Source organism: Gadus morhua, chromosome 4, assembly GCF_902167405.1.
Source record: "Gadus morhua chromosome 4, gadMor3.0, whole genome shotgun sequence".
NCBI lineage: Eukaryota > Metazoa > Chordata > Actinopteri > Gadiformes > Gadidae > Gadus > Gadus morhua.
Window position 1 is genome coordinate 10,975,561 of NC_044051.1, and position 22,135 is coordinate 10,997,695.

The following is a 22,135-nucleotide window of genomic DNA, read 5'->3' on the forward strand; positions in this document are numbered from 1 at the left end:
TCGGCTCCTCCAAAAGCTGTGGATGGCATGAACTCCCCAGAGAGGACATATGAATTCAAATCTGAGCACTTTTTTTATGCTCTGCAAACCCTCTGCAGTAATTCCTTTTTTGCCAAATATGCAAGTCATCTGTCCAATTTACAATTGATCGGATTGCTGCAGTGTAAGCAAAGTTGGCTAATCATATTTGCCACAATGCCTGTATTTATGTATTTCATGACACTTTGTTATTTTAAATGATGATGGCTTGCACTAAAACTGCTTTTGGCATTGCAATAGGCAATGGGAAAAGCCACATGGCAGGCGAGCTTGATGGGTCACTTGGGGTTGGATTCTGGCTGGATGCTGACGGCACCATGCAGACAGTCACAGGACGCGCTTGTTCATTTCTGCATGGTTTTGTGAGCACTTGAGTCAGAAAGCACTGATGCAGGTAGCTGGGTCCACAATGCTTCCCATCATGCAGACAAGACACTCACTCACTCACTCACTCACTCACTCACTCACTCACTCACTCACTCACTCACTCACAGTCACAACAACCAGTGTGAGAAGGACCATGTGACCCACCGTGTCATACACAGAGGAAGGCTTCACAACCTAACGAGTGATATGATTCAAGTTGTCGTTTATTAAAGACACAACACCACCAGCACAACAACAACAGCTATGTAAGGAGATGGCATTGGTCGCATACTTCTTTTTTGCAAAGAATTTGCATAGTGTGCATCACAGGGGCGGTGACATGGATAGGGGTGTGTTGGGGCTGATGAGTGTTGGCACTAATGTGACCGGTAGTGGGCAGGCTGTCCCTTATGCTGGCAACGCACTACGACAGCCTCCTTCCCCCAGCATTAGCGCCAAAGGCTTAGCTCCTCTGACGAGTCGAAACGGCTGCCAGTTCCTATGGTCAAGCATACGTTTTATCTCCCTTTTTCGCTACAACATTAGTCCATTGCCAACCGTTACGCTCATGCTTGTAATCCACAGTGGGAAGCCAAGCTGACAGACCTGACGGACAAATCCACCCCTTGGTGAACCAAATAGACCTGTCACCACAGGATACGACGCTCACACGTTTCACAGTTTGTCGGAGTAGCTTGGGGAGAACGTGTCACATTGTGATCCGTTAAAACGCTTTCTTACTACCGCAGTGTCAGAAGAATGCATCTGAGACCAGCCGTGTGTCCAGGCTCATTCAGGAGACGTGGCGCACCAGTTAGTGGGGAAGATGAAGGCTATACTTAAAAGAATGAACTCAACTCCGGACATATATTTGATCTGACAATCAGTCCACGAAGTAGGGCCATAAAGGAGTTTACTGTTTACATCCAGTCCAGAATTCGATTGAAAGGTCATATTCAAATCATAGTCAAATTATATCAACGGCGAGATTGGTTGGCCAAGAAAATGTGTTTCCATCCTTGAGGACACGCCCATTTTCTAACATCAAACCAGATCGACCATAAAATAGATCAGTCGGATTTTTTGGTTATTCCCAGGAATTATATTGGATCTAAAACATTGCTCTATTCAAATCTATCATCCTTTGTTTTGTTTGCAGATCATGCCCGTGTCGAGCTGGTTCTTACACAATAACACCCACAAAGCCTAAACACTCAGATCCCCTTTCAACCAAGTCTTGCGTTGACATGCAGTATCAGGGATGTGAACTCATGGGGTCACACCTGACGAGTCATAGGCCCATACATCGCCACCTATTTAAACCGGTATTCTTCTGTAGTTCACACGAATTAGGGTTGTTGTTGAACATCGATCGACACTGCTGAGTGAGCTCTTGTCTTTAAACTATAACGTCTATTTTTGTGAAGGGGTTCATTGTATTTTAATTATTGTATTTGTTTATATGGAAGTGAGGCTCGCCCTGCCATGCTTACCGTGTGTGTGTGTGTGTGTGTGTGTGTGTGTGTGTGTGTGTGTGTGTGTGTGTGTGTGTGTGTGTGTGTGTGTGTGTGTGTGTGTGTGTGTGTGTGTGTGTGTGTGTGTGTGTGTAGATACAAGCCTACACCTGGTAATGACACAGATTGGGTGGTGACGTCATTTTATATCGTTTTCTATCAACTGTCCTGTCCATAAAATACAGAACGGCACAAAAAAAGCAGAAACAAAAATATTTTTATTACAGTTTTATGGATATGTATTATTTCAGACATTTAAAATGCATTGCTGTTTCTGTTGCACATTCAACCAATTTATTTTGTTCTCATATTGTGTTCTCATTTTCTGTGTATAAAACATTTATCGAGCTAGCAGATTTTGAGAATTGTTTATTCAAGGCATATAAATAAATAGCCTTAATAAAAAGCCTGCCAACATTGGTGACGTGTCACAGTTGAACATAGACGTGGAGAAAGCACTCATTGGTGCCACATGCTTGAGGAAATCAGGTGGGATTCAAAACATAAGGAACCGAATAATGTCTCCAGTCAGGAAATTCAGTGAAACAGAGAAGCAAGGTTGTTCTAACAAAGGCCAAATGTTTACTGCTTCATTTCATGAACTTCATTGAAACTGTCTGCTTGCAGGTAAAAACATGTTTGAAGGCCAGGTGTGCATCACGGTTTGACTGTGAGATGCTAGATTTATCATATAATAAACTGTGTGACACAGGCTTTCTCTGATGCTCTGCCATTTGTTTACACTGAGACTCCAGACTCTCCACAGAATAAAGCTTTGCTGAATCAGTGAATGACCCTGTCCTTAATCTGGCTGCATGTGACTCTCCAAGGAGTGTCAAGTTAAATTATACAAAGCTCACCATTAAGACCCTTTTTGATGTCGTCATATATGTACGTACTAACCCAGCATATATATCATTCTGATGGGCGTACATATGTGAATGGCGAGAGTGAGTTGAGCAAGATATCTTTGAACATCACCAGTGGTTCATGAGATTAGATTAGATGTAATAAGCTGCTTTGAGTTGAAAATAGAATCGATAAGACGTGGAGCCGACCTGGCCAGTGACAATGTGGTCAAGGGAAGAGGCAGCCTCTGTTGATGATGTCTACCAACACTTTCTGTTGGAATTTTAACAGTTGATGCTTACAAGGTGAGCTCATTCTTCTTATTTCCTGCATTCATTTGGTGCGTTAATTGACATTTCTATAGAAAGGTCAGGACATTAAAGCATGAACTCCCTGATTTAATATTTGACTGTAAACACACTTTCCTATGATAATAATTGGTGACAAGGACCTATATGTGGGTATGCCTACGTTTAAACAGAAATTACAACACTTATATATAATTATATCTAATGTAACAGTTATCATGGTGAGGAATTTTTAGTACATAAGCTGCCCAAAACGTGTGGCTTAACATCTATGGTTAAAATATACATTATTCAAATAATAGGTAGAATAATTACCAATATCATTAGCGATAATACTGCCAAATCCAGACAAGACAATACATTGACGATGGATAAGGGATATAGCCTTCCAAAATTGTTTTCACAGATAAGCAGGTTGAACCATGTGACTCTTTTTTTAATTAGATGATTGTTATGATTCAAAATGGCAAAATGGTTCAAATAACTTTACAGCAAGCTGCGGACATGTATTTTCTGGCACCAAGGATAACCACGATCACATTGACAATATCCGAATCAAAACAGAAAGGCACACGTCATCTGTATTCAAAGAATCAAAATTAAATGAATGACAACAAGAAAGTAAAATATTAAATAAAAATACATGCATATCAACACATGCTTGTTCCCTGTTTATAAAGGCACTTTAAATAGTTTAATATTTAATGTGAAATCTAGAAAATAAAACTACTTTCCCACCTTTATTATATATATTTTTCCAACCTTCAAAGTTCAATAGACCTACTGTAAACCAATTTTTTGTAATAACAATGGAGGAACAATGGCAGACGACTGTTAAAATGAACAACCTTTGTTTCACAGGGTGCAACAGCAGAGGGGGTCCTTGCTGCGCAGAAGAATAGAATGAGCAGACGAGGAAGGAGACGAAGCAGCAGGCGGAAGAGCTCAAGCAGCAGCAAACGTGAGCAGCTTTGTGGGATGACCCTTGAGTATGACATGCAGGTTAATCGAGTAGAGAGGTTGTTCAAGTTCAATTACTGCATTGCTTGAAGCTGTCTGCCCAAATGTTTGATTACCTTCTCTGTTATACATGCCCACAGGTTATGGTTGTTTGAAAAACATACACTTCTCAAAGAGTGTTGGATATAAATACTTATTTAACTCAATGTTTTTATCTTTGTTTTGCAGAGAGCACCAAGAGAAACTGTGTCCTTAAAAAGGATAAGGACAACTTCAATATATCAGGGGCAAACCTTTCTCAGGTCAATGTTTTGTCAGTATCAGGTGAAGAGGAGAAACAGGCTGGCATTCCAAGCACTGAGAAGAGAATCAAACTAGATCATCACTTCTGTGAAAACCTTGGGAAACAGATCAGAACACCAGAAGAGCACAGGCTGAGGATTGTAACATCTGTGGCTATTGATAACCTCAAAGACTCATCCCCCAAAATAATATTTCAGCAAACACAAGAGCCAGTCTTTGAAGATGCACAATGTTCAACGTTTGCAATAACCAACGTCATTAAATTCAATTGCATCGGCTCAAGCATAGAGAATCACAACATTGGTGGAGACAGTCAAAATACAAAACAAAACAACATAAATTACAACTTCAGCTTTGGCAATGTTCTTACTCAGAAAGAGGCAGCATTTGTTATTCCAGCTAGATGTGAAAATCACACCTGTTGCAAGAATTCCTATTGTAACTCCAACACTGCATTAGCAAGTCCGTCTCCAAGCCCACTACCCACCTCGTATTTCTCCCATCAAGGGACAACCATGTCACATCACACAGACTTGAGTAGTGACCATTCCAGGGATATAGTCCCAACGAATGAGTTTTCTGACATAATCCAAGGTAACTCCCTAGAGGAGCTGACCGAAGACATGGCTGCTTTTAATATCGATATGGATGGTTCTTCTTGTAAACAGCCAAGTCATTTCAACAGCACAGAAGAAATGGAAATGTATGACCAACTATCTGGTGGCCTGGAATACCTGGATGAAGCGGAAGACCCTCACATGGTGTCAAACTTTTTTGATCAGTTCTCAGAAACTGACAACTTTGAACCGTCGTTTATGAGACCTTCCTTATCGATAAGCAGGTCAAGCTTTACCATGGATTTCGTGAACAAACATGATCAGAACGCCTGCTTCCGAAACAACAGCGTAGCAACCTTTCAACACAGAACCTGTCCGATGAAACGAGAGCGACGGCAGACCTATCCGGGGACGTTGGATTCGTTGTTTACGATGCAAGAGGACCTTCTGCCTTTTAGGGAATTCTTTTCCTCAGGGAAGATCTCCTCTTTAACGATGCAATCGTTCACGCTGCAAGCTGAAAAACTGGCTACGTTTTGTCAGGGAGATGGGGGGTTATCTCTCTTTGGAACAGATGTACGACAAAATTCTATATATGATGGTTGTGCAAAGTACCAGAAGGACGGGCAAAACGATGTCAAACAATTTGACACTGAAACGTTGGAGACAACATCTAAGGTGGCCTTTGGGAACGTTGAAAGTCAGCAACCAGCGAATGAACCCAGTCAGACCCATGGTGGCGTGGAGTGTCCTCCCGATTCAAGAGCTCTAATAAAAAGAGATCCTGGAGAATCAGTGGAACAGAGTGCTGCGGCAGAGAGTGGCCTGGAGGAAGAGATGCGTCAACTAGGGTGTCCCCGTGCAGGACCCGTTGCTGGTAAACACCCTCTCACATCTTTGATCATACAGGTGATCCCCCCGTCTCCCTGTACATCCGATAGCACACGGGAAGAGGGTCCACGCCATTGTGTCCGAAACATAGACTCAAGAAGCAGAGTCAAGCGAAAGCAAGCGACCCAGGACGGGGCCGTGTCTGAGCAGCTTGACTCTGCCTCGGCCGTTACAGTTGAATGTGACAAAGGAACCCTGCATATGAATCCACCATCTGAAACACAGGGGAAGGACAACCTAGACCTAACTCCCAAAGAAACAGTAGTTCCACCTGTATCAGAGAGCGCTGACCTCAGTAAAGTTCGACCAAATCTAAGAATATCCCTGTTCGCCAGGCCTGCTCCATCACACTATATCGATGAAACAATAGAACCTTGTTCAGACTGCCAGCGAGTAGACAATAAGGATACAGAATCTTCTGTAAACACCACACAAGATTCAAAGATGGATCCAGAAACCGAAGAATGGAGAATGCAGGTCTGCAAAACTGAAAAACACAATCTTGCAAAAGGTAAGCGTGTCACACTGTACGTTTTTGTTAGCTTGTTCACCACCACATGATATTAATTGAATGATGTATCCCGAAGCCTCTTTGGAGGCAAAGTCGCATCGGAAACCCCCGAGCCATAAAGACTCTGACAGCAGCGGCTCTGACCACTGGGCCAATAGAAGGAAGCTCTTCAAGGAGAGCAGGCAGTGGAGCGGCTCCATGACTAGTGAAATCACAGAGGATTCAGGTACATCCACAATGATGTCACACTGTATCAATTACAATAGCATTCACTGTACACCTGATGCTTTTGCATAGAGTTTCATATCTACTGTTTAAAAACCTAATGTTCTCTCTCATTACGTAACCTGAACCTCCAACGTTTTTCATTTTCTAATTCTAGATTAATAATTATATAATAATACCAAGGGGTACTTGGAATGATAAGCGTATTGGCTATGTTTCCTCTTATTACCAGACCATTTTAGGACCTTACCTGTAGCAAGCGTAACTGTCCAACCAAGGATACATTTAAAATGCTGATCTGAACTTCAACCTAAAAAATAAATCACTCTCCGTTCATTATGAGAAAGGAAGTAAGGTGTTTTGTTCGCAAATTCTTCATACAAAGGGTTACATAAATAGATGTATATTATTTGTTGACTTGCTGAATGATTTCCTTTGATATAGTATCTGAAGACACACACTCCATTGACATGATCCGAGACATCGAGGAGAGAGGTTTCTACACAGCGACGTTTCACTACCTTGCCTGGACTTACCGTGGAGATGATGACCCTTCAGGCACTAGTTCTACTATAAATCCCAGACCTCGGCCCGTCTCAAGTAAGATGATGTTTTCTGCAAGTTTATAATGTCAATAGGATTTTTTTGCAGGGGAATATAATGAATTAATGATTAAGCCAGATGTTAAGTCAAGGGAGCTTTCATTAGTGTGTCTGTCATTTCGGAGTAGGCCCATCTGACTTAGATTTTCCAGTGTGATTACTATAGCCCTTAGACTGCTGTTTTAATAATTCATCTTAAGTTCCGTCATCTTTTTGTTGTTTGCAATGTTTATATTTGACTGCTTTCTTTCAATCATTGTCACGATTATTTAACTATCATTAAATCGGTCCAGAAAATAACAAATTGAATAAGACTAATTCCATTTCACACGTAATTTGGATAATTTTAATAACTTTTGTACAACTGTTATATATTCAACAAGAAATAACAAGTTGTAACAATTACAATAGCTTTCACTGTAGAAGCTCTTTGCTTCTGCAAAGAGCTTCATATCCACTGTTACTGACATAATGTTCTCTCTTTCAGTTCGTGAGAGGACTGTGAAGATCAGTAAGGGAAGCGGAGAGTATCCATGGGGCTTTCGAATCCAGTTTTCCAAACCAATTGTGGTCACTGAAGTGGACACAAGTAAGTTCATTTGTCAGTGATTTTAGCTTGCCGTAATAATGATTTGTTTTGTGAAACTGACAGTATACAATACATCTTTCTGTCTAGAACCGCCTTGATCTGGTTTTATCTAGAGGTCCAGAGGTGCAACCATTTCAGATATCAATAGTAATATCCACATTCGGTAACACAATACATCTTAGTGTCCTTGCTACAGTGTACTTACACATGTAATAAGCAATGTAACAACCTGTTACATCATAGAGTCCCGATCTTACCCCAGTGTGGAACCTACTTTGTCACCTACTCCTTACTGTAACCCGAAACCCTAGCCACACTGTATAGTTGCATGCTGTTCCATAACATAATGACATTGCTTATTACAGTAATTAACAGTAATTACATTGTAACAGGACACTGACATGTAAAGTGTAACCCCATAATTGTAACTAAATAGGAAAAATGTTTCTCACAAAACCAACAGTGTTTCTGTGTTACCACTAAACCATGATTATGGGATAACAACGAGTGAACCAGCCCTTTGCTTGTTGTTGTTTAAGACGGGGCAGCGGAGGAGGCAGGCCTGATGGTCGGAGACTATCTACAGGCCGTTAATGGAACGGATGTTACCAGTATTCCCCACTCTGAGGCAGCTGAGCTGGCCAGGCAAGGTAAGAGTCCTGCTTACAGAATGGACACAGTAACTCAGATACAGCAGAAGAGCGCATCGGAGTGAGGTTTTACAGTATGCAATACTTGGAAGAAGTAAAAAGGCCATTTGTTCCCCACTTTTCTGACATATATGAACTTAATATCAACTGTATCATGGAAAACTCATACAACCATGATTAAAGTTAATTTGTTTTATTTGGTCATAGAGCTTTTGAGTGCAATAGCCACTACTCCATCACAAGGTTAACAAAAGATGCACATGTGAAGCATTTCCTTCACATTCGACTTTCCACATATTTTTCATCAATTGTAACCTTTGTAATGGTTGTTCACCATGCCACAGGCCGACACCCTGTTGCCTTACAGAATAATTTTGGGGTTTAACTTTGGGTATTATGTTATTCACATGCCTGTTGTGGTTGTGTCAAATCTGCAGGCCCTGACATTTTGACCCTGACCATCGGGTCGGACATCGCCCGCACCCCTAACACGCCCAGACCAGCGTGCCGTGGCTATCTCCATAAACGCACCCAGTCTGGATTCATTAAGGGCTGGAGGAAGAGGTGGTTCGTTCTCACGCACGACTGCGGCCTGCACTACTTCAAACACAAGCGGGTGAGGAGTCAAAGTGTTCTGCATGAAAATTATAGGATAGTCTTTATTGTCCCTGAGGGGCAATTTGGTTTGCAAACAGTAGTAAAAGAAAACAATACACGTCGTAAAATAAAAAATATATACATAAATACAAATAACACAGAGTAGACGTCATCCTGATAAAATTGAATTGAGATATTTAATGCCTCTTTGTTTTAGATGCTTGCTTACCTTTGTATCTTTAAATATACATTAAAGGATGAGGGGAAGAGAGTTGCATTGGCAACAGTGAAGCTGGAAGGGGCAGAAGTGGGAGCAGATGTTTCCCTGGGGAAACCGTTCGTGATCAGACTCTGCCCACAGCCTGTCAACCGAGTGTACTTTCTATGTGCCACCTCAAACCAGGAGATGAAAAGGTATTTATTCAATGAATATCCCTAGAATCTGATGATCCTGATGATTCTTCCGCCATGATTCACAAAGCAGTTTTTTTGTTAAAAGGTGGCTTGAAGCAATGGTGAATGCCACTCAACCAGTTACACAGGTAAAAAAAAAACTCCACTTATGTTTACTGCTTTGAATTACCTATTTCTTAGAGTGAGGAGGTACAAAATGTGTTGGCTAGATTAAAGTTATACTCCTAAAATCCTCTGCATTCATTAGAAATATACAATTTGCTGTAACCTACTTATGAGGACACTGCACGGGTGGATTAGCATGGATTTCAAACTCGCCTACACTAGCTAACCTACTCTATATTGAGCCTGGAGTCTTTAATACTAATCCCTTAATTAACTCTCGTATCCCAGAACCACGTGTGGGTGGATGTGACGAGACACAACTCCAACTTACCCCCGCTAGCGGTCAAGAAACCCGAATGTCTGGGGTTGCTTTACGAAATAGATAAAAACAAGGACATGTCGAGGCAGCTCTACTGCATTCTCAAAGATGGCTGCCTCTACTTCTACAGTAGCATCCGCTCAACCCACGCGCTCGGTAGGTTTGCTTACTTACTAAGCAGCTGTAAATGTGTACAAATATGAATGATTTGGGGAAAAAAATGTTTTGGGGAAATTCAGTTGCTGATGACTGCAGTTGTATGTGTCTGCAGGTGGCATGTATCTCCATGGTTACGGTGTCAAGGAGCAGCCCATGGGCTCAAAGAAGATGACGATCGAGTTGAAGCCTCCTTCGGATGAGTTTAAGACATTCTATCTCTGCGCTGAAAACCCGAATGAAAATAAACGGTGAGGGGTTAGGTAGCAATGTACGGTAGCGTAACGTTTAGAAAATAAATTGAGTTTTTCTGAAATAATTATTTTTGATTCTCAGAGAAGGTTTGATTGAGTAAAATTTCTGCTGTTTGTTTTTTATGAATGAGATAATTTTCTCAGAATTTCGGGAAATGTTTTAATGGATGAAAAAATATATGCTCAGTTTTTCTGAATCAACAAGTTTCTTATCTCAGAATTCTGAGAAAGTTTTCACAGCAAAAGTAAGCTGTTTCTCTGAATTAATGAGATACCTCAAAAACCCAATAGAAACTCTCATTCACTTACCCGCCTGTTTAATTGAATCCAGTTGTATTTAATCCAGTTTTATTCTGATTTATGTTTAAAACATGGGGATATCGACCCCCTACTTGAGATGACCTTTTAAGGGTAAGGCTGATTAGTAGCAGCACCTGTACTCAACGCAGGTGAGAGCTACTATTAGATGCTGAGGTATCTCGTTAATTCAGAAAGATAGAGCAGAATGTTTATATATCCATTCAAACCTTTCTGAGATTTTTAAGAAAACCATCTCATTAATTCTGAAAAACTGAAGAATATTTACTCCATAAGCAATTATTTCAGAATTCTGAGATAATTATGTTGTCAATTCAGAAAAAAGAGCAGAACCTATTTTCTCAATTCTCAATTATATGATATAATCGTAATTATATCTGAATATTAACGATTGTGTTGATGTTGTTACAGATGGATTGAAGCGCTGAAAGTATCAATAAACAAGTGGCAACCATTGCATTGGGAAATGCGGGGCTACCCGAAACCAGCGGCGGAAGAGACCAAAATGTGAGGAGACACAGAAAGCTTGTTGCATTCCTTATCGTCAGACTTTAGAAGGAATGTGGAATGTTGCTTTATTCTGTTACCAAATAGGTGTTATGCCTAGATTTGTTTTCATTTATTATTATTTATTAATAAGACTATCTGACGGATGATTTGATACTTTTTATCATTCTTAATTAATGGGTAAAATGATGGTAAAAGAAGTAAATTAACTTGTAGGATAATGCTCAAGCTAGAGGTATTATGTATGCTTTGAATTAGGATTTCAAACATTTACTATGTGCATTTTTCACTGCAGCTTTTAACATTTTCAAGTTTAAACATGTTTCCAAACCCTTTTGTACTGTAAATCTGCACAACATTCAATGTTATGATGTATTTGTTTAGCTCAGTGTTCAGCATTACACTACTAATTTACTAACAGAAATGATAATAATATATATGTAATGCCCCTTTGTACATTGTCATTTGCAGTATTTTTTATATAATTCACAATTGTTGAGAAATATCACCATCAGTTTGCCTTTGTGCTATGTTTGATACTTGTAATGCTGCAAAAAAAGTTTTTCTGTTTTAACACATTTCAACCTACAAAAGTCATTGGCAGGCTGTGGTGAATCAGGGTATAACAACAACAAAAACAACAACAACATCAAAGATAAGTCAATTAGGTGATTGAATTGGTAGATGTCAAGATACATGCCTGTATTTGGTGAATAAATGAGGTGATTGTCAATATATGCTGTGTCGTCAAATATGTAGCCTAACAGACTTGGTAGAGTCAGAAAGAGCTTTTCAAGTTGTACTCAAGTTTCAGCTCATCAAAGCAGATTTAGGCCTACCCATTTTTTTTACCCATTCCAGGGTATGAGTTGGTACATACATGCCATCATGTATTGGTGTTATTCGCCATCATGTGTTGACTACATGCTTACGTAATCAATACGTGATGAGTGTCCAGCAAAGCATTGGATTCGAGGACTTTCGTTTGTACTAAAGCTAGACAAAGACGAGAGTTGCTAACTCATGAAAAAGGGTTTAGAAATTAGGTATGCCATCGGCATTTAGTTTCCGCTGGTTTCAGAATGTTGATGCACTTCAAGAGGTCAGCGTCAAGGTTGAAAATGTCTGAAGTTGGAGCTCAGCAGGAAGGTGGAGAATACGAGACGTCCGCTACGCTCAACGATGCTGAACTCCATAGAAATAGATGAGCAACGCTTGCCACGCAGACGCTGAAAGTTCATTGGTTGACTGCTAAGAACTCACATGGGGCGTTGGCTGTAATCACATCTACCCCTCTGTCCACCTGTGAATCTGCAGTTCTCTTGATGGAGTCTCCAACCCTATGTCAGCCAGCCCATTGCCATGTCTAGCTTCCAGATGATTCTAGTACTGGAGCAGTTAATCCCCTCTGTAATAGAAGGGTTGGATAAACATTCTTCCTCCCTAATTAATGCATCCCGGGTCCCCGCTGATGTGGTTGCATCCACATCTCCGACATCTCTTTGAGATACTGTAGGATTGGTTCCACAAGTTGTGACAACAATCAACTCTCTTGACACAACAAGCAGCAGAAACAAGACTGCATCATTCTGTGTCATGCTTCATTCATGCTTTAAGAACTTATTACAATTCCTTTTGATATTCAGATTATGTAGGCCTATACGGTTTCCGAATATGTAAGGATACAGAACCCTGACACAGGGTTTGGGTAATCAAGAGTCTAGCCAAGCAGGATCACGCCATTCCTTACTCGTCAGTATGACTTCCTGTCCACTAAGAGAGAGTCATTGTCCTTCAACAGCAGTTCTGATTGGAGCTGTTGTAAAAGGGGTCGGAAAAATAGGTTCCCTCATTTGTGAGTAGTCTTTAAGTACTCTGTCACATCATGGGTGGTAACTAGAACTGCTGCTTAAACCTGGTTCTAGTAAGGCCCTCTTCGAATCCCTTCACCCTTTCCAAATCTGCCAAGGTCATCCGATCCTTCATGGACCAATATACTGTCTCGGTCCAAGGCATTTGCTGAATCCTGCTGTCACAGTATTCTTTCTCTCTAACAATCTATCTTACTATAACATCAGATGCTTATAACCCCCTTCTTCTTGTAAACCTCCAGATACAGTCCTATCTACCTATGTAGCTGCCAAGAAAGAATTTGACTGATCTGATGTGGTTACTTTTTTTGATCACAAACTTTTTTAACACCCAGTCTCCGCCCTGACTCTACCTTTCAGTGTAGTAATGTGAGGATATATCTCAGAACTCAGAACTGCTGCTTGTTTTCATCAACAAATCTGCCAGGATAAAAATGTTACACAATGGAACATCATCCAGGCCTATAAGATAAACAGGTTAACCGGCAGAGACCTGTGGAACGGCCATTATGCCTGGTCAGAATATCCATTCAAAAGCAAATTGTCAGTGTGATGAAGGCCAACTTGAAAAGCAAAAACAAGAGCTTAAAAGCTCTCAAAAACAGTAACGTTGGGAAGAGCGACACGTTTCAAGCCTGCCTGCCCTATAGTAACCTCACCTTCGCAGAAGGTGTGGCGCAGGACTAGCGTGTGGTAGAATGGATGCTGGACATGCCTCAGCCCCTTTCCCTACCAGGGAGTCGGTCCCAAGAAGGGTTGCGGAACCCCGCTTTACGCAACCTTCACTTGTGGTGGTAAAGTCCTCGGCTGGGCGATGGGACATCTGCCGGAAGCAGAGCAGCCACAGTGGGGATGTGCACCCAATATCTAAGGGCTTGCACAGTGAAAAGCCACAACGGCCTACAAACAGCCGAAAGCCACAGGCCAGGCATGCCACTGTCTCCTCATTGAGGCCTCAACAGTCAGGGGCAGACAGACAGGTTTTGAGCACAGGCGTAACGACTTTGGCTATCCCCGCAGAAGGTTGGACTGCGTCGGTAAACCACCTGTTGCTCAGGTCTATTTTTGTATTCCTTGGGTTAGAAGATAAACTCCTCCACATGGGCTAGGTGGTCTAGCTGCTGCAACTGCTGTTTTCATACCCGTGTGGCCTTTTAGGAAATGTGGAGAAGAGAGGTTGACGATTTGAGAAGATTAGTATAAGATTTAGATTAATAGTGCTCAATCTTTCATTCAATGCATGATGTATACATCATTTCTCAGATTTTCAATTTTTTTTTATTAAAGATCAAAGGCTCATCCATTTAATGTTGATCAAGCTCATATACTTACACACTGACATATAAACCTATGTTCGTTACAACATATTCACCTATGTTGTAACTGTGACAACAGCCAGATCTCAAATGCTTTTTATCTTATCCGAGATGTGAAATAGTGTTATATACTTAGATACAACTTACCTTATATACATTATTCTGAATTAAGTTTATTGGGACATAAGTTTACCTGTTTTTTGTGTATCAATTGAATATTCTGATATAGAAGATTGGTAAAGAAAACTAGTCTAAACCTACTCATTCCTTGACCGTGTACAGAAAGCTCTAAGCTTTTTTATCATTAATGCCAGTCACATAAGTGCCTACATAACATGGATATATACGTATATATATATATTCTACAAAACCGTGAAATATATTATGTTGCTGTGATACTGGGATAACTTAGTCTTAGCTCTGTCCAAACAATAATGTTATGAAATTCTCCATGGTTTCTTAATAATTAATAATTAAATTATCATCAGATTAATCAAGTGTGAAAATAATCGTGATTTGGAGCCCTGATATAAATATGTATTAAAATAATCATTTTACTTAATCTGAGATAAAAAATGACATGGTCAGAGTTGGAGACACAGCGGTCAAAACAAGCAAATAACTTGTGACGAGGGGCCCATAACATTGCCATGTTTGGCATTCAGGAGCTACATTGGCATTTCCTCTCTAGTGAAGACTGTCTAGCTCTGTTTGTTGTTTTTATGTTGAAACTATTCTCCTGTGGCCAACATCTGATCCGTTGTTGACATTCAAATGGAATTTCAAAAACTGGACATCAAATATTTACATTCTAATATATTTAATATACATTATTGGAAATAACAAAGTCACGCATATGATTTTGGTTATTGGGTAGGATGCAGAATACAGGTACATGCCGTTTACTGTATCAGCCATAACGTGAGCGTTGACTTCGAAGTGGGCCCCATTTTACTACCAGGTGTCATGTCCAGTAGCAATGCAAGAGGTTCCAAACTGTCCTATTGTGGCATCACACATCGGTGTGTCCACAGAGATTGACAGATGACTGACACCTATCATTTGATGCAGTCCATCAGTTACTTCCTGCCAGCCGTTCGGACACGTGTGACCTCAAGATGGTAAACAAGCAGTGGTCAAATGGGGCCCCTCAAACTGATCTGATTGCCTGGAATTACATGGCATGTATGATATCTAAATTTGTTTCAAATGAGTTCAAATTTTAGTAAAAAATGCTGAGACAAATGGGGCAGCAATACTATTTCATATAGATGATGTCTTTATTTACTAACGGTCGTTCGTAAATTTTCTAACTGATGGTGCATACATTCATGAATTATTAGTTGAGACCATTTTTTTTGGAAACCCAAATTAAATATGAAGAAAAAGATTAGACTTCTAGTTCTACTGAATATGATAACTGATTTCACACTTGGCTATATACGTGTACGATGCAAATGCAAAAAATATCATCATAAACTATATCTAATAGAGGTTACCCAATATTTAATTTGCCCCAATTTGGCTGCGTGTAGTCTTCATTATTTATGCAACATATCACCAGATGATTGATCACCATATTGATTTTCAGCAACCGTTACTGTGGTTCCCACAATAGGTTTAATAAAAAATATGCATGTCAAACCCCCAGCCTGAGGCTTGTTAAGGGTACTCCCTAGATCGTTGATTCAGAACAAACTTGATAATCGTATTCACATTTGCATTAGTAGACTGCACTGAACATGTGTCTATAAACCATCACAGAAGCAGTCGAGGGACGGCTGGACAGTGTTGAAGGCTATGTCGGGTTTATTCCCCCTTGAAGTTGGGAATTCGCTTCTCCCTGAAGGCAGCCAGACCTTCCAGTCTGTCTTTTGTTGGGATCACCTTGAAAAAACACATTTATATATTAGCATTCAAAACATGAGCTTTTTAAAATACGATGCAAGATTAGAGTAGTTGGCGAGGTTGGGTTATCCATTCATGGCGTAATAATAATATGGATACTTCTTTTGGCACAAGAATTGTTGATGAAACAAAAACAGCCTAACAGTACAATGTCAGATTGGCCATTATTTATAGATAGATAGATAGATAGATAGATAGATAGATAGATAGATAGATAGATATATTATATACTTTATTAATCCCGGTGTATATTTATTAATTATATACACATAATAATTATGTGGGAGTGCTTCTACCTGCTTCTGCTTTGAAAGGTGCGATGCACTGATACATTGAAAAATAATAATAGCATGGTTTTATTATTTTATATTTATTAATTTAACAATTTTAGCTTTTCACTGTCAAGCCCTCCAGCAGATCAGTTTGGTAATTGCACGATATTTGTATTCATGTGCATATTTTTTTGTTTTGTTTGGCATGGCCTCATGCTTTTCACCTCCGTCTGTTTTTTCTACTCTTTTTAATTATTTTTCAAAGAAATATCGTAATATTTCCTACTTGTGACTCACAAGGCCAACACAAGTGTTTTTGGTTAGTCTAGGAGTGAAGAACGTGTGTACTGGGTAGTAAATAACCAAAACAATGACTCATGCTGCAAATACCTGGGAATAGCATGCCTCTTCAATGGCCAGTCCTGTAGATAAATCCACCTAGTAAAAGAGACAAGGAGAGTTCAATCCTCTTCCTAAAGAAAACCGATAGGACCTAAATCGTATTTTACTGTGTGCCGAGAGAGTGAGGCAGATTGGTGTGCACGGAGGATGACGTGCATGTGCAAGGTTTGGTTTCCTTTCCGCCTCACTATTGTAAGCCATAACACTGGAGGTATAGGAAGAAATATGATGATCCCAAATCAATTACTACTACTACTACTACACAAATCAGCAATACAGCTCTCTGGCTTACTGGAAGTGTACCTCTGCTCGTGATCAACAGGAAGCTAATAATACTCTTGGCTCACCCTTTACACAAAGTGTGCGATTTTATAGAGAGTGCTGGAAATGTTTGTGTTATGATGACTACTAGTTTTCACAGACAGAACTACAGACAGCCAATAAGTATTTCTAGTATAATTTAAATGTAATCATCCCACATTTTAAGTTACGTTTTTTTTTCCCTTTTATTTGTGTAATAAAGAAATAGATAGATTGGGCCACATGCCAACACACACTTTATTCCCCAATACTTTGATTCATAATGCTTTCGATGTGAACAGTTCTCTTAAAAGAACTCCATGACACTAAGTTGATAGGGTCAGATAAGGATGTGTAGTAAAGGTAAGAGCGGTACGTGCGGTACTCACCTCTATTCCCTGGTTAATGGCCAACTTTGCCATTCTTATTGCAATCGGCCCCTTTGAGGGAAAACAAGGAAAACATTGGTTAACTCTATAAGGTAATAAATTAAGATGTTCAGTTGTTAATTACTCTAGCAAGTCTATGTAGGTTCATTGTTCCATTAAATACACTGCAGAAGAATGCCCATGTCCTGAGCTACCAATCTACAACTCGACCTCTGCATTGAAAAACAAGTCCCTTGTGCTACTAGGGAGCTACACTACTTAACATAGCTTGCCTTGATCTCAACTAACATCGGGGCAATATTACAGACTAACGTTTTGTGTGCATGCGCCTGTGTTTATTTATACATTTGAGCATATCATTGCAGAGCTCTCGGGCAGATCACTTTGTGGATAACATAATAATAACATCACTATCATTCCCACCATCACCCAACGTTCTCTCACGGGCATCCCCGCAGAAGGTCCAGTTTGAATGAGTAGCCGGGGTGACGGAGGTGACAGTACCTGAGGGTTGAACTCCCGGGCCAGCGCGAGGGCCCGCAGGTAGGCCGAGTCCCCACTGGGGTTCTGCTCCACAGAGTGGTTGACCAGGCCCAGGCGGCAGGCCTCCAGCCCGTCCACCACGCGGGCCGCGAAGATGAGCTCCTTGGCGAGGGACACGCCGATGCACCTGGGCAGACGCTGCGTACCACCTGCGGGAAACACGCAGTCGCTACTAGAACGGTGGCTTTCGGTAGGCGAGTTGTCGGCTGAAAATAAGGGGCCCTGTTTGCATGGGGTTAACACGGATTCAAACGCCGTGGACAACAAATATGGATCCGACGTGCGCACAACCCGTCAGAGCCCGCCTATAAGTAGCGGCAATTGGACGAGAGAGCCCTGCTGGAGACGGAACCTCAGGAGAGGGTTTTCGAATGGTTTGCATACGTCTCTCGTGCAATACTTCCTGTCTGTGTAGACGGAGAAAACATCCCTCTTAGCACCGCAATCTCAAAATCCTTTTCTGATGTCATTGGCTGAAATGTAAGGGGATTTACTGCATTGCGAAAACACAAGTAGCGATTCCCTAGCAACATAAAGTATTACACAAGGCCTAGTGACAGACACAAGGATGTGTTGCCTTGCAAGAAATAATGGCACAGTGATATCTCTTTTACACAATTGTTTATACTCAAGTCTAGAGTGCCCATGTTTTCACACAGGAGAAATATTTAATCAAATGCACACTCGCAATTAGAGTGCTCATTAATTATTGTTGGAGTAGATGAGAAGGGGAGGCAGTCTACGCTTGAGGGATGTTGTGCAACGGCCAATGAAAGAGAAATATAGCCTCACCTGCGCCAGGAATGATGGCAAGTTTGGCCTCCACTAGACCCATTTTTGCATTATTAGCTGCAGAAATGACAAAGTCATAATTAAGGTCTGTCACGCAATCACCATCAGATTACAATCTTTAAATAATTCACAAAAGGTAATGAGGAAATAAAATGAGAAATCAAACACATTATACAATATTATAAATAAATATAATATAACTAATATGTTCTTCTCGAAGTAGTCCAGGTTGGACTACTGCAATGCACTCCTCATTGGGATCCCTGGCAAGAGCATCCAGAGGCTCCATTACATTCAAAACAGTGCTGCCAGGGTCCTGATGAGGGTGCGCAAGCATGACCACATCACCCCCATCCTGAACTCACTGCACTGGCTCCCTGTCTCACTCAGAATTGAGTACAAGGTCTCCCTCCTCACCCACCAGTGCCTTCACGGACTTGCCCCCCTCTACCTTCAGGAACTCCTCACCCCGCCGACAAACTCACGTACACTCCGTTCAGGATCCACTCACACCCTCCAAACCCGACATACGAAGCTGTGCACCATGGGTGATCGGGCCTTTTCTGCTGCTGCCCCTAGACTATGGAACGCCCTCCCTGACCACCTGAGGGCTCCACAGACTACAGCTCTTTTTAAACGGAACCTCAAAACCCATCTCTTTAAAAGAGCATTTAGCTAAACTTTCTTTGAGGTTCCCCCTTTTTGATAGTTTTTTGGTATTTTTTTCTCTGAAGCACTTTGAGATTCTTGAATATAAAGTGCATTATAAATAAAATGTATTATTATTATTATTCTCTTAATAATATGACAAAAATCGATGCTGATCAAACCTCTTCCCTGTTACAACAAGGGTGATAAGAATATTATCCTATTCCTCTCTTTGCACTGATCCCAGCCCCCTCCTACAAAGAAGTCAGTAAGGCACCAATGTCTTTCCCTTGTATGGAGAACAACAACATATCTGTTTTCTCGGTCCTTTAACATGGCCACAGCAGTGACTCTTATTTCTCCCTTCCTTTCTCCTACTCCCCCTCAGTCTTTTGACTTTTTGTGGTCCATTTGCTTGCTTAAGTTTTTGTTTAAGTATTCTAAGAAGATAAGTCTATGGCATTTTCTCATGACATGGTCTTTATTTTGCAGATGCTTCCTTTGCTTGGGTTCTGAGAAATGTTTGAAAATCATTTCAAAAAGCTTAATCAACAACTTCCCCTGAAACTTAGTTTTGAGAGCTACTCACATGAAACTCTGATGTCACAAGACAGAGCCATCTCCAACCCCCCGCCCAATGCAGCTCCATCGATTGCCGCAATGGTTGGCATTGGCAGATTGCCTACAATAGAAAAAAATATTAAAGGAGAATGAGTGCCAAAATAAAATCGTTTCTCCACAGCAGTCTGGATAAAGATGAGATGGAGAAATATGATTGAGAAACCTTGCCTGCATCATGTAGTAGAATTATACAATTGAACCTTTTATTTACTATCGAGGTATTTTAAACATTTGGATAAGATCATGCTTCATATAGTTGTATTGTTAAGCAACTCCTGAGTGAACACACCTACCGAGTTCTGTTATCAGTGCTCTTGCCTTGGACACAAACGGGCCGACTTCACTTTGATGCATTTTTGCCCTTTCTTTGAGGTCTGCACCTGTAGGGAAAGAAGACATAGTCTCTGTGTTGGCAAAGGCCTGTGTTATAACTGTGTTACTCCAGTTAAGCTATAAAGTATACGCAGTTTGTTCATTAATTTTAACAAATAACAAAAGGTTTGACTCTATCAAATGAGATGCATCGTTACCTGCACAGAATATTCCAGGGACTAAACTGCATATGATGACACTTCGCACTTTATTATTCTTTTTAACATCATCCACAGCCTCGGACAACTGAAAGAATACATGTATTGTTATAACAGGGGTGAAGTGGACTGTAGTCACAAATCTAAGACAAATGCAACGTTTTACATTTTATAAAAATGCATTGGTAATGCATTTGAATGTATTACCAAATTAATACGTACCAGTTTCACAAGGTTTCTACTAATAGCATTTTTGGATTTTGGTCTGTTGATTCCAAAAACAACAATACCTGGAAGATAACAATAAGCAAATGCAGGTTCAACTAAAAATAACACATGCAACTTATATAATAACCCTTACTCCCATACGAGAGTCCCTTTGATAGCAAGGCTTCGACTAATGGCAACTGAGCTATGTAGACCAAAGGTCAACACACAATGGCATGCTTTAAGTCTACGTGTACCCCCTTTTGTTTAATGATACACATCTTTGAACAGCTCATTGCATCAACATTAAAAGGACATTGCACTTCGGCTCCATTTTTAATGAATTCGAATGTAAAACACGAAGTGAACTTTAAATTCAATTTTTTCTGCAGCTGCACTTTATGGAGCTGTACATTGGAGAGGAGCCCAACAACAATGCCCTTGGTGGCACCAAGTTATTAAGTTATAGAGGCTGCAGATCAAGACGTCACACACACACACACACACACACACACACACACACACACACACACAGACACACACACACACACACACACACACACACACACACACACACACACACACACACACACACACACACACACACACACACACACACACACACACACACACACACACACAGTTTACCTGAATCGTCTCCATCTAAATATTTAACACGCAGCTCATCTTTTGCTTCGGCGCTGTACTGACGCGTGGATCCCCGGCCGACCGATGCATTAGCCGGAACAGCAACATGAAATGAGTTTGCGTAAGCCCCTGCTCTACGAAAATATCTTAAATCCCCCGTTTGAAAGCGTAATGCTTGCAGGACCATTCTGTTCCCCCCGAGCACCGCCATACTGTCAATGCAGTGCAGTTTTGACTTTCAACTTTGAACCGAGTGACGCTTATTTGGTCACGTGATATACATACCATTGCTGTGATCCAATATCCATACTATCCGTACTTACTAGCCTATGTTTGAGTACCTAGGGCGTTCCAATTCAGATCGGGCGAAAATAAGTGTACTGAAAGGACCAGGATGGTGTTCTCAAAATGGTAAAATCGGGAAGTGTGTGGCGATGTCAGAGCCGAAGACCCTGGTCACTTCCCATTTTACCGATCTTGGTTGTAGTTCCATCAGAAATCAACTGGGGGTGATCGCGGGCGAGTCTAGATTGAAAGGGAGTCAATGGTGCTAAATTTTATTGTAGATTCCGCAAGTTCAATATAGATTATAGTTCAAAAGTCAAATTAATGAGTTCTTATGTCCTTTCGATTTCTTCGATTTTTGCGTGTACG

General features: G+C 40.8%; 2 protein-coding genes across 2 annotated transcripts; one reads left to right on the forward strand and one right to left on the reverse strand.

Annotated features, from left to right (window-relative positions):
- Nucleotides 1–2,835: 2,835 nt before the first annotated feature.
- Nucleotides 2,836–11,769, forward strand: pdzph1 (PDZ and pleckstrin homology domains 1). The gene is made up of 13 exons (XM_030355671.1): nt 2,836–3,073; nt 3,938–4,037; nt 4,265–6,298; nt 6,375–6,524; nt 6,968–7,123; nt 7,613–7,714; nt 8,254–8,364; nt 8,802–8,980; nt 9,218–9,375; nt 9,461–9,503; nt 9,769–9,955; nt 10,071–10,206; nt 10,939–11,769. Exons 2-13 carry the CDS (start codon nt 3,980–3,982, stop codon nt 11,036–11,038), a joined length of 3,414 nt encoding a protein of 1,137 aa, XP_030211531.1. The 5' UTR covers nt 2,836–3,073; nt 3,938–3,979; the 3' UTR covers nt 11,039–11,769.
- A 3,255-nt stretch (nt 11,770–15,024) lies between these two features.
- Nucleotides 15,025–21,936, reverse strand: auh (AU RNA binding protein/enoyl-CoA hydratase). The gene is made up of 10 exons (XM_030353664.1): nt 21,482–21,936; nt 20,849–20,916; nt 20,627–20,714; nt 20,390–20,476; nt 20,065–20,157; nt 18,828–18,884; nt 17,997–18,184; nt 17,493–17,543; nt 16,792–16,839; nt 15,025–16,108 (listed from the first exon to the last, which is right to left on the reverse strand). The coding sequence occupies exons 1-10, from the start codon at nt 21,690–21,692 to the stop codon at nt 16,031–16,033; spliced, it is 969 nt and encodes a 322-aa protein (XP_030209524.1). The 5' UTR covers nt 21,693–21,936; the 3' UTR covers nt 15,025–16,030.
- Nucleotides 21,937–22,135: the final 199 nt, after the last annotated feature.